Source organism: Netta rufina (assembly GCF_964035555.1).
Source record: "Netta rufina genome assembly, chromosome: 4".
In the NCBI taxonomy this organism is placed as follows: Eukaryota; Metazoa; Chordata; class Aves; order Anseriformes; family Anatidae; genus Netta; species Netta rufina.
This window is the reverse complement of record NC_140127.1, coordinates 1,375,773-1,389,178: the sequence shown is the minus strand read 5'-3', so window position 1 is coordinate 1,389,178 and position 13,406 is coordinate 1,375,773. Positions and strand designations below refer to the sequence as shown.

Sequence of the window (13,406 nt, the reverse complement as noted above, 5' to 3'; positions counted from 1 at the left end):
TACTGTTAAGTACTGGTTCAGAGAGCTCACGAAAAAGTCTACTTTGCATCTTTTAACAGAATATTATGAGTTAGATTTTTAGCAGGTTTTAAATTTGCATAGTACCATTAACTGCGGAAGAGCTTTGCCAGTTTATGCCATCTGAAAATCTGGATCTTTATGCATAAATATTTTATCCTCCATATGAACCATGCACAGTTGCCCTCGTTTTCCTTCTTGATGTACAGAAACGTGAACTGTGCTTTGCACTGTGATTTAACCCCTCACCTAGGTTCTGGGCCCAGGTGATCTGTCTGGATGCAAGGCTAACACCTAGAATGGTGAGGGAAGGAAGACTTCCCCTCAGGCTGTGAAACTGCGCAGTTGATGCAGCTACAAATCAAATCGCACACATTTTTCTGTATTACATAATTCATAGTTTAGCTCACTGACAGCGGTATTTGCCAAAAGTGTTGTACACTGCTGACGTGGAAGGCATTACACTAATACCACCCGGTCACCAGGACTTAAGCTATTTCTGAATCAAGTGATGTCATTATTATCTGAGAAGTGTTTCAAAAGAAATTGAAAAAACACTTGATGGCATGTTGTTGAGCTTCTTCTGGAGCATTTAGGAAAGTGGTGAATGGGAAAGATACTACAGTGTGTACTGTATTACACATCTGGATGCACCAACAGTTTTGGAGGGTTGTGTGCCTCAGCACAAGACTGCCACTGAGCTTATAACGTAATTCTGGTATTGTCCTCCAGTTCCCATGGATACCGCTTTTCTAACAGAATAATAATATGGCAAACTTTTAACGTTTTGATCTATATTTGGATGAAGCAAGATGAAATGATCTCCAGACATCCAGGAAAAAAACTGACACCAAGCAGATTCGATCTAATGTTTGTTCTCCTCGAAGCATTAGCAGCATGTAAATAATGGGTTTTGGTTGTGCTCAGGGGTGTAAAGTATTTGTATAAGATTGATTGAGAATCTCCAGAAATCTCTTTCATAACTTTTTGTAAAAACATGCCATTTGAATATACATAATGAGATTTAACATAAGCTTTGAAAGAATGGACACTGCGGCCAAACATCAATTTACTAAGAGAAGTCATATAAAGCCACCTGTTCTAGGAGTCTCAAGCTTTCAGTTCTCCAGGGCAAACACATAAATATTTTACGTCTGCAGGCTTATAGTGATGAATACGCATGCAGTAATAAAATTGTTGTGTAAGATTTGACAGAGCATTTTCCATTCACTACAGCTTCATTCCCTGTCTCAGTGAAGAAATGTTCTCATATTTCATCATCTGAAGGTTTTAAAAAAGCATATGCAAGTTTATAGCAAACACGCAAATTCCATACAGCTTATGAAAACACAGAATTTATGATCTATAGCGACAGCTTTCTGTACAACACTAAAAGATGTTGAGAAATGTATCTGCAAGAAAAAAAAAAAGAGTAAAAACCCACCAATTAAGGGATTTGCATGTTTTAAAAGTTTAACCTATTTTATAATAAATGACCTAAATTGGACTAAAATATTTCAGAACAGTCTCAGTTTAAGAATTATACATGAAAATCAATATTCAGCTGTTGAATTTCCATAAAAATAGCCATAATTGAAATACTCCCCAGCGATTTATTTTCTGAAATTGATAGAAAACATTCTGAAGTTTTACTGGAAATCCAAAATACATTTATTGGTTTTGCTTATTCAAAAGATTTTTTCTTTGACTGTTTTTAAAAATACATGCTTTTTTATGCTACTTTTTTTATTGCAACTCGTCTTACGAAGCCAGCACACTTGAATGAGAAGCACATATTTTTATAACGTGAGCATTTCCAATAAAAATCATCACATCAGCAGAGACGTTCTATTGGTCACAGTGACTAAGCCAAAAGACTTTCAAATTCCAGTTGAAATTTACAGAAAATCATAGAATCATAGAAGGGTTTGGGTTGGAAGGGACCTCAAGGATCATCTAAATCTATCTCTTAAATAAAAGTTGGAACTAATAAATACAAAATAGATTGATATTTCAGATTACATTTCTGTGTTTTTTTTAATGACTTGAAATCTTTGATGAACTTCGAATATATGATATTAGGACCAGGTATAATGGACAGAATTGGTTTGAGGAGGTTGCTGAATTGTAACAGCTATTGACATCAATCTCCAGTTTCAAACAAAGTGTGATGAATTTTTGGACTACCTGATTTAACTGATAATAAAAACCTTGTCTCTTTCTGTGAGCACTATTTATTGATCTGTCAGTATATTAATGAAACTACATCACTGTTGACTTTTGGAACCATGTTGCAATGCCAAATCTACACAGTAGTTATTACAAAGGAACACGATCACTTGTATTACTCAGCTGGCTTTTACTATCTCATAGAAAGTATAAACATTTTTGTTTTGTTTTGTTTTTCACAAATTCAGGTGCTTCCTAGGCAAACTTGTGGCTTATTCACCCACACTATTTTCTATAAAGAATATCCTGGAGGCCCAAAGGAACTAGACAAAAGTATTCAAGGTGGGGAATTGTTCTTCACAGTGGTTCTCAATCCAGTAAGTACAGTGTAATTTTGAAGTGATTTTAGAAAAATAATTAAAGGAGAACTGAACTAATGCTTCAAGGATAATCAGAACTGGTTCTCCAACTAGTAATGATCGTGTAAGCTCTTCTGTCTTTTTAATTGATGAATTTAAGATTAATATTATATATGATCTGTTGTACAAAGATAATCTCAACTTTTTCTTGAATACTGTTTTGTTAGTAATGTAGTAGTAGAAGCCTTTCTTGTTCTGATTTTCTTTTTGCATGAAAGAACTCTGAAGTGTATTTTTTAAGAGAACTCAAGCATTAAGAACTGTATTACCATGAAACAAGTACTTCAGGTAACGTTGATTATCCTGCTCTTCAGAATTCACAAACAGGTTGGGAACATCCATTGGTTTGAGAGGGTTGCGAGCAAGAAGTGCTTGCACTTAAACCTGTTTTGAGAATGTTCCGTTGCTGATTTATAATAGCTTCAAAGAAGAGGTCAAGTAAATGAACCACAGAGTTAATATGTCTATTTAACCTTTCATTTGCCTTTCCTGGAAGAATAGAGAACAAACTAGAACAGAACAGTACAGTACTTCAAAATGGCACCAAATTAGGTTAGTTGCATCCAAACTGACCTTTCAGACAAACTTCTAGTGATTTTTTTCATCCAACTTTCAAATGAACTGAAATTAAAAGGAATAATGGCAGAAGCTGTTTTGTAGCAGAAACATGTAAATAAATTTTACTGTACCTGTTTTATACAAATTTAATCACTAGGGCTGGGTTTTCTAGAACATCCAAAGAGAAAAGAACATATTTACACTCAAATTCTTTGAAACAATTGCCGAAGTATTTTTGTGCCATTTCTTAATCTTCCATAATTCAATGCAAGTCCAAAGGAAACAAACTACTGCCAGCTACCTTACCTATTTATATGCAGGTCTTTTTTTCCAAGACTCAACTTATTCAAGGCTATCATTTTGATTTTCTAAGAGTAGTTAATGTGTTTTGTTCTCCTTTGTTTTCATGTTCACATAGCAAACTTAGGAAATAAAAACTTCCTCAGCACACATCTGGTCTCCCTGCTAGGGGATGGCAGTAATCCCAGTCCTAACTTTGACGATATATATCATGTCAGGTAAGGCACATAAACAGAGGTGAAACCTGGAGAATTCTTTAGATGGAATTTATTGGCAACTTAGCGGTGCTTTGGCAATGTGTAGATACTAAGAGTTTCTAGCTCAACAAATGAGACTTTGAGGAAACCATATTGTAACACTCTGAGTTAGAACAAATTGTATTCTGTGTTGGAAACACAGCCACAACTTAGCAAAAAAGCTGTTTTACTGTCTTAAAACAGCAGTGAAACAGCAAAATTTACTATGGTTGCTTGAGGCATAGCCCCTTCAAATTAAGAGAATGAAGTGAAGAGAGGGGAAGAGAAACAGTAAAACAATCATGATTATTGATATAGATCATACATATTTCAACATCCTGCCTTACATACTTGAAAGTGTGTACAGAAATGTCTTTCTAGATACTGTTATGGGATCTTCGATTTGTGCATTGCAACGTAGACTGCATGATCAGATAGTTCTGAGAAATACGTTATCCCCAAAACAGTGCAGGCTACAAGAATAGATGTTAAATGCAATATTTTATAAATACAACTGTAAATGAATATCTGGCCAAAATATGGCCAAAACAAATTACTGCAATCCTTTTAAGCACTGCCTTTAAAAAGATGATGCATTGCATTGTAAATATGCACATATAAACAGTTCTTAAGGTTGTAAACATTAGCCTGGCAGGTAATCAATTTAAAAATTGGGTTTTTGTTTGTTTTGTTTTGTTTGTTTGTGGTGGTTTTGTTTGTGGTTTTTTTTTTTGAATGGTTGTTTTTTATTTAAGTATTACATATATTTGTACCGCAATTCATAAGTCAAGGTTTTAGGCATTTGTCAAGTTATGTAGTGGCATATTGCGTTTCATAGGCTTTCCTGTGTTTCATTAAAATTGCTGGGATTCCTTTCTGAATAAATTCACATGAAACATCCAGACTTTCAGAGGATGCAAAAATTCCATTACAAGGCATTTTTTAAATATTATTGCTCACTGATGCAAAACATATGAAGTAGAAACACTACCCAGGAATTATTACGCTGTCAGCCATATAATCTCAAGAGTAAATAAATATTTAGTTTCAAAAAAAATGAAAGTGCAGGTGTAAATTAAATGTAAATCTTAACAAAGGACTTCATTACGCTTACACATTCATTTTGGATTGCTAATATTAAGTGAATATAGTTTGAGGTATAAGTTTTTAGACTGGCTTTAGGAAATAAGTGCCCTATACAGAAATAAATGTCCCTTAGAATAAAATCCAAATTTCCTTTGCTGTCTGGTTGTGTAATGGTAGCTATTCACAAGAGAGGCTCTGCTTCCCTATAGTATGCTAGAATCAACCACAAACTGCAGTATAAACCACAAAAAAGCACTAAACCATATGTGAGTGTGTATGCTTTTGACATGAGAACCAGTATTACTGCCATTTTCCCAGGTCATTCTATAGTCAGAGGTCCTGCAGGTAAGAAGAGCATCAGTCTCCACAGGAAATCCTGCTCTGCAGACACTCTCTACTGGTAATATTTTATCTAGGAAATAAGAATTGGTTTGCTGGAGTAGCTAATCTTGTCTGTAAGCTGTATTTATTTGGTATGCATTTATATGCACACACTGCTGGTTAAGTTGTGATCTCATAGTGGTTGTAAAAAGATTGTGACAGCTATACCATTGTGTTCGTAAAGCATTCAGAATGCTGAAGTGTCACCAAGCTGAAAAAGAGACTAAATAGTACTATAACATGCTATCCACTTTTCCAGTAATGTTTGGTATGTCTGTCTTCTGTTATAGATCTTGCTGACTACAGCAGCCCTTAGGCAAGTTCATACTATATCACAGAATCACAGAATTGAAGGGGTTGGAAGGGACCTCAAAAGATCATCGGGTCCAACCCCCCTGCCAACGCAGGTTCCTCAGAGCAGGCTGCCCAGGTAGGCATCCAGATGGGCCTTGAATATCTCCAGAGAAGGAGACTCCACAACCTCCCTGGGCAGCCTTTTCCAGTGCTCCATCACCCTCACCGTGAAGAAGTTCTTTCACATGTTGGTGCGGAACTTCCTGTGCTCTATCTTGTGGCCATTACCCCTTGTCCTGTTCCTGCAAACCACTGAAAAGAGGTTGGCCAAATTCGCCTGTCTCCCACACCTCAGGTATTTATACACATAGATGAGATCCCCTCTCAGTCTTCTCTTCTCCAGGCTGAACAGACCCAGGTCTCTCATCCTTTCCTCATAGGGAAGATGCTCCAGGCCCCGTATCATCTTTGTGGCCCTCCACTGGACTCTTTCCAGGAGATCCCTGTCTTTTTTTGTACCAGGGAGCCCAGAACCAGACACAGTACTCCAGGTGAGGCCTGATCAGGGCAGAGTAGAGGGGGAGGATCACCTCCCTTGACCTGCTGTCCACGCTCCTTTCAATGCATGCCAGGATCCCCTTGGCCCTCTTGGCCCCAAGATCGAAATACCCAAATCCTTGGTCCAGTCACCACCCCCTCAGCCAGTCGTTCACCTTTCCCGTTCTCCTCCTCCTTTCTGGGTCCTGATCGCCCAGAGGGAGGACAGAGGAGAACATTACCTGCACCCCTGATCCCTTCAACAACCTTCCCAGGGATGCGAAGTCCTTTTTAATATTCCTCATGTTAAAGAAAGTTGCAGCTTCCCGGATCCAACCTGAATGACAACAAGAGGGTAGTAATCCTCCGGTTTAATGAGCTGTGGCAGAGCCTTCCTAACGTTTCTGACACGTGCCCCAGGAAGACAGCACACCTCTCTGGATAGGTTATCTGGGCGACAAATGGGAGCCTCAGTGCGCCTCAGCAAGGAGTTTCCGATCACTAAGACTCTCTGTTCTTTTTTTGTGGCACTGGTTGTGATGCAGTGCTCCACCCGGCCCTGATCCCTGTGCTCAGTACTTCCCCCAATCTTGACACGCTTCACAGGGTTGCTACCCAGGTTCAGACTAGCAACCTTACGAAGTATTGTCAAGATCTTGCACAAAATGTTTTACACCCCACCAAAAAAAAAAAAAGGGGGAAAAGGGGGGGGGGGGAAGCCTTCAGCAGTACTGTATTATTAGTACACAGGTATTAATTTACCCACTTTATCAGTTAGATAATTGACTAACAGGGATGTTATTTGATTTGCACAAATTTAGCCAGAGAAATCTGTAACAAAGCTAAAAAGAAGACATGAATTGTAGAAGTCTTTAGTGAGAACATAAATCCCTTATCCAGTAAGACAGCTTTCTGTCTTTGCTCTATTATTTCACTTTGTTACTTTTTTTTCTTCTCCATTTTTACTTTCTGAGTAGCATTGGTTGCACGTGAAAGCACAAAGATGTTTTTCTCCTTGTTCCCACTGCTTAGTAAACTCTTATAGGGAAGAGCCTGGATGTCAGTGCAAACAGTTGGAAATAAAGAGGTATAACCTACTTTTAAGTGGTATTGATACCACATTAAGAGAAACACAGGGAGAGGTGATCCTGTCAATTAAAAGGAGACCGAATTAAGCATACATTTTCATTTTAGCTTCATTTTGAAATGTTTGAACATTTAATGTTCTATCTTTGCTATGCTTAACTGGGTATCCCAGAGTAAATAAAGCTTACTGCTAGTTTTGTGAAATATGGCATCCCCTTACAAAGAAAATATTATTTCTTTATCGATTTATTTATTTTGCATTAGCTGCACCAGAAATGTTCCAAAATAATTCCCAAATAACTTCTGCAAAATTTAAGTCAGCAAATTTAAGTGAATTAGGAATCTGTACTGATGTTAAAACATCTAGCGAGCATTTTGCTTGACACACTTGTTAGAATCTTCAGTGACTTCAGTTTTATCTATCTCTGTCTGCAATATTCAGTGAAGTTTTTGGATAAAACAGATTTCCATTAAATGTCCTTTATCAGGATTCTGCTAAAGAGAGCACTGCATATTCCCGCATTTCTGCTAATGATGTACATGTTCTCCTGTGGGAGCAGCTATTAGAAATTAGGTATTAGAGCAGCTACTGCCAGGTGAACATTGACAATCACACAGAGCTCAAAGTAAAGGACCACTCAACTTTCCCATGAGGCTGATGGAGGTTACAGAGAAAAAGACAAACAGGTTGAACAGTTCTTGTCCTCCTAGAGGCTGCATGGCCAGCAGCCTCAGTTGACACATGACTATGTTTTTCCTTAGTCTGTGCTACACAGACAACAATGGAGTTATTTCTCTGAAATAACTTGCTTAGAGTGAGTTTGTGTATTTGGTTTCATAGAACATACAATAATTGATAACCATAATATGCTGATCTGCACAGTAAAATCAGTGGGATTTTTCCTATTTCCTTCCCATTGACGTTCTTATCAGTGAGATAAGTATATCCAGGTTCCTTTTCTTTAAGGCACTAACACTATGTGGAAGGAATAGAGTGGAAAATAATGCAGAGATATGTATAATGACATTGTGTAAATCCAAGCTTATCCAATACCCTCAGCAGACTCAGTCTTTTGTGTAAAACTGGAAGCAGTTGGCTGAAGAGGACTACAAAGCAGTAAGTAAAACTCCACTGTGAAGAGAAATCAAAATGATCAAGATTTATTATATTTGAAAAGATATGAAAAAAAGCTGAAATTTCATGAAGAACTTAAACAATGAGTTCCCTTTAGATGTCCTGAAACAGAAAAACAGAGTATAGGAAATTAAATGAGGATGAGAATTTATATTAGAATTGTATCAGGATCTTGCTCCAAGATAACATTTTTGACATTAAGAATTTAGCTGAGATTTGAACTACAGAATTAAATTCTGTCGGATATTCATGGCTGTAATAGCTGATAAGACAAGTTCTGTATAAACTTCCATGCTTTATGTAACCCTCAAGAACAGGGAAGACTTTAATTGAGGCTTGTTTTTCACATGTCTCCCTGCTGTAGTTTGTGCAGTACTTCCCTCATACACATCTGCTACCATCTGCTTGTTTAGACATCATGCAGCACTGGATAGCCTAAATGCAGGACCAATTTACTGGTTTCATTGTTTTGTTTTTAACATGGAAGAGCTTATTTTTTTCTTAAGTACAAAGTTTTAACAATAAAAATTAAATTTCTGAAACAGACCAACGATATTAAATGCAATATCTCTCACCTGTTTCCTACCAGTTCACTAGATTTTATCGCTAGAGTCTATTCACTTAGTTTATCTAATTGCTTTAGTTTTCAAATCCTTATGTGGGAGATGTATTTTGATTCTAGAATCCAAATAATCTAATGAACCCACTTTTTCTTAATACAAGACTGTAACTTCCATAAGAGATATGGTCCAAAGCAATATTATACGCCTCTCCTTTCAATAAAAGTTAAGCTGTACCAGTTTAAATCAGTAGAAGGTATGCATAACCCTGTGCCAAACATCCCATGTTTTTTTCCTGTGAACTGTGGAAGATAAAGATCAGGAGCTTTGCTGTCCTACAAGATGAATGTTTAAGGCAAACAACAGTCCATGAAAATCTTCTATGCCTTTTCTGCCTCCAAGAAAAACAAACAGAACAGAATACAGTAATTGCATTATATGCACTTATGTGCACTTCCTTACAAAGTACTGTGTGTTTGCAGATCTGAAGGAAAAGGAAAGTGCCCTGTGGAGAGAAATTTGGTGAAAGCCTTCAAATGGTTGACAGCCCAACAATGACATTAATGTGTAGCCAGCTGTGTGTTCCCAATAAGGTTACAGCAGTACTGATCAAGAGAAAACTGTTAATGGTTTAGGCCCTGTGCCTGATTGATTTTAAAATAATTGTAATCTATATATGCTTTCACTTCTAAGTGTTATTTTCCTCTATTTTTTACCTCTCCCAAGTTACAGTGAGTAGAACTGTTACTAAGCTAATTGACAGCAAGAGAGAAATTATCTCCTTTAGCACTGAAAATGACAGGGCTTATATGAGCATCAGCATAACCTACTGGATATTAATGTGACCCTGAGCAAGCTGAATAGTCAGGCCTTGGAACTACAGATAAAAATACAAAAACAAAGGGTATTCAGGCTCAAATCTTCTATTTCTTTCTGTCCTGCTTTCCACATCTACCATATTTAATCATACCAACTGCAAGAAGCAGCAAAGACAGCAAATATGTTGAGAAGCACTCTGATGGGCAAGTACCTCCCTGAGTCCCAGTGTGCTGGGGTCATTATAGCCTTTCTACCACAGCGCTATTGGGAGTGTAGCCTGATGTCTCCTGCAGGCTGCTGCCACTCAGCAGGCTCATCCCACGTCACAGGTGAGTGAGGAAGGCAAGAATTTCATCTCTTACACATTCACTCCTGCCTGTTTCAGGAACGCATAGGAACTCCAACAAGAGTTCAGGGAGATGCCATGAGTTGTGGAGGGAAGGGAAGTCAGTTATGCCTGGCATCTGGTTGACTGCAAAGTACTAGTATTCCTTGCCTTTCTGTTCTTCAAAACCCACCCAAAAAAAGCCAGAATCTGGTATTTTTTGGATGGAATAGAGAAAATATAGAAACTAAATGAGCAGGTAGCATGGAAAGTCCAAGGAACAGACAAGCTATCTAGATGTGATTCCATGTAGCAGTATACAGCAAATGCATTTAAATAAAGCTTTGTCTATCCTCAGAATTCTCAAATGGGAAATCCTATAGAAGTCTTTTACAACTGTTAGTGAAGCAAGTCTCTTGGACAGGCTCATAAATAAGACACTATTACCAGCTGTGACTCAGTATTACCATATTGAGTTACAAGCATAGTAAGCAGTTTTTGGAGAATGAAAAAAAAAAAAAAAATAAAACAACACCTTGTGCCAAAGCTGAAAATAAACTCAGGTTTCCTGACTGTCAGACTAATAATTCAGAACTATGCAAAATATATAATTTTGTTAGGTCTTATAAATCTTCCCCGGCACTGTCATATTTATAGAGGAGTCCCTGCTATGCAAATCAAATTCAACTAGTTGCCCTGCTATCTCTGCAAGTGGGCAGATCTGTTGTAGCTCTGAAACTAGCAGTACAGCCTAGGAACAAAGAGGTGAGTTGCAAGCTGGAATCTTTGTGTTGTGGCACTGAACACAGCTTTTCTGGTAGCATACAGGTCTTACAGGAATATGGTTCAACCTATTAAAAATATATATTCCCGCATAGGCTGCAATCTAATTCATTATTCTATCACTTTGTGAGTCTAATGGAGCAAAAACAGCTGTTACTGAGTCTCTGAATACCTGAAACAAAATTCTTCTGAGTAATATGGAGACAATATCAGAACTGCAAACAGAGTGTACACAATGCCAAATTAAGTGGAATATAGGTGTTCTGAGACTTAGGCTTACTCTTGTGGCCTGTAAACATTTGTTCAGTAGCTAAAATAACAGCAATATACTAAAGTGTACATCTGCTTCTTGTGCCTAGTAGAGATCACCTAATTAATTGTCAATCATAATTTTACTTCATTTTAAAATGTTGTGCTTAACTTTATTGGAAGACCTCGGTGCTGCCTTACAATGTTGTTGCACAGATTGGAGGGTGGCACCATGCCCATGACAAAAATACCTTGATGACCGCTTTAATAGTATGAAAATATGAATTAGTTGAAGTGGAATGGCCTGCAATAGATCTGTATTTGGAAAAAAAAAATAAAATAAAAATTGCCCACTCCACAAGAAATGATTACCAGCTTTTTCTTTTACCAGTTTTTTCTAGTTCCAGATTCAAAATGTCAAAATAATAATAAATCTGGTTGTCAAGGCCAATGTCACTGGCAGTCTCTGTCATCCCTCCACTTTCCAAATGCTAGCCAAAGAGGGAACAGCTAACCACCGGCAGGAGTCTCTTGTCTGCTGTGTAATCTTGTGTCACAGTCAGATCCTGCCTGCTTAGTGTAGTGGTCTCCAAAGGGGGGTATGTGCACCCCAGAGGGTAGCCAAGATAATCCACTGGGATGTGGGAAGAAAATCATAGAAATTCAGTAGTAGATGTGTGTAATTTATAAATAAATAAACACTGATAGATGTGCACTTCCAAAGAAGTATGGAGACCACTCACCTAGTGGGCTACTGTTCTCCAGGCTTTTGTGCTGAAATTTGTTTTATCCTTCGTTATTACTGCTACTGAAACCAAATTAAGAAGTCCTTGTGTTGAGATACACTATTAAGGAAGTATAAACAGATAAGGAGTATTAAAAATAGTGAGATACAAGTGAAACCTATTCATCTTCAAAAGGGTTGTATAAAATGGAGTTTGAATATGAGGCAAAGTAAATTTTGCTTATCTGGAGAAATGGAAAGGAGTGGGAATATTCTCAGGTTGCCCAACACAGAGCATGCTGGACATGCTGCTGCTTTCCATAGGAGCAGCTATTCTTGCTCACCATAAATCATTTATATCCCATGTAGAGGGCCTTCATAATTCACCCTTCCCGACCTTTACAGGGACTTGGAAGAGGAAAAGTCTTTCCCACTGTCTTTGAATGGGTCATCTTATCCCCATCTGTTCAGAAGTAGAGTCCCCTTGCTTCTATGTGAGGAAGCCTGAGACACAAACATGCCACAAACCTGCAGCTGTAGGAGCGGCTTCTCACATTTGTGGATGAAGGGATAACGTAATTCCCTTGGGAGGTGGGCTCTTCTGTTTTTGTCAGGAAAACAGCTGTTGTGAAAACTGTAGGAGCTTAGTTAGTAATGTCCTTGCTGTGTGATTTTTAACAGACATTGCGTCCTAATAATACTGATTTTGTGATGATCGATATTTATTAGAATATCCACCCTGCTGCAGTAACAGCCATCTCTAGAAGCTGGGCAACTTGTTGCAGGTGGTTTTTTGTTGATGTGTTGTGGTTTGTTTGTTGTTTTTTTTATTTTTATTTTGTGTAAATTGTTTGTCAAGCTTGTGTTATTTTCTTGGTTCTTGATTCTTAAATGAGATCATGCCAGTTCATCTTTCCCTGATACATGTGATTTAATAACAGCAACTCAATCTCAGTCTAAACTACAATTTGTTGACCTACAAGCTATTGCCTCTGATTGGGAAATACTGTTGAAGTAAGAAAATATGCAGTACAAAACGAGTATTTAAAAGGATAAAAGCTGTTTCTCTTGAATGCTTGTCCTCATTTCCCTGCATCTCTGCAGTAGTAGTCAGAATCCCAAATATCATCAAGGTTAGTAATGGGAAGGAGAGCAGAACAGAAATGCCTTTTTGTTCCGGAGAAGAAGGAACACAGAAGTGCCGAAAAGCAGCTGAAAGGAACTGAGGCTACAGCTGCAAGACTCTGAGGGAAGGCAGAGTACAGGAAAGCACCTCTGCTACTCCGAGCTGAAGATGGAAAGATGGGTGGGAGCGAGAAAGGAGCTGCTGCCCAGAGGCCAGGTTTAGTCCCAAGCCATCATTTTAAATATTGTCTGCATTCCATTTCAGTCCCCTCATGAAAGATATAAAATTCCATGGAGTGTGTGTACTGAAGTACAACTAAGATGATAGTTCGTTTATGAGGAAGAGCTAAAAAGGGTGATCCTTCTTGCACTCAGATAAAGAAAATGCTGAGATGCCCTGGAAGAAATAGTTTTAAAAGAGCACTAAAAATAATAAAATCAAGTAGGCTCTTTTTAGCTGAGAGGCTAAAATGCTTATTAGAATAAATAGAAATCCATTCACAGCTGCTTCCCTTTTGAAGGAGTAAAGAAATATATGAAGCTCTATTTATATTACATGGCATTGCCCAAAGGTGCAAGATTATTGAACAAATATTTTTTTA

At 37.8% G+C, this 13,406-nt stretch overlaps 1 protein-coding gene across 1 annotated transcript in view; it reads left to right on the top strand.

Annotated features, from left to right (window-relative positions):
• The window catches only part of LOC311208752 (bifunctional heparan sulfate N-deacetylase/N-sulfotransferase 3), a gene marked incomplete at both ends in the record, with an annotated part of 68,028 nt that overhangs the window by 34,090 nt on the left and 20,532 nt on the right, over window positions 1-13,406 (top strand). The window contains one exon of the mRNA XM_084285684.1: window positions 2,436-2,564. Within this exon, the coding sequence (XP_084141810.1) occupies window positions 2,436-2,564 (129 nt within the window). The remainder of the gene's footprint in view (window positions 1-2,435; window positions 2,565-13,406) is intronic.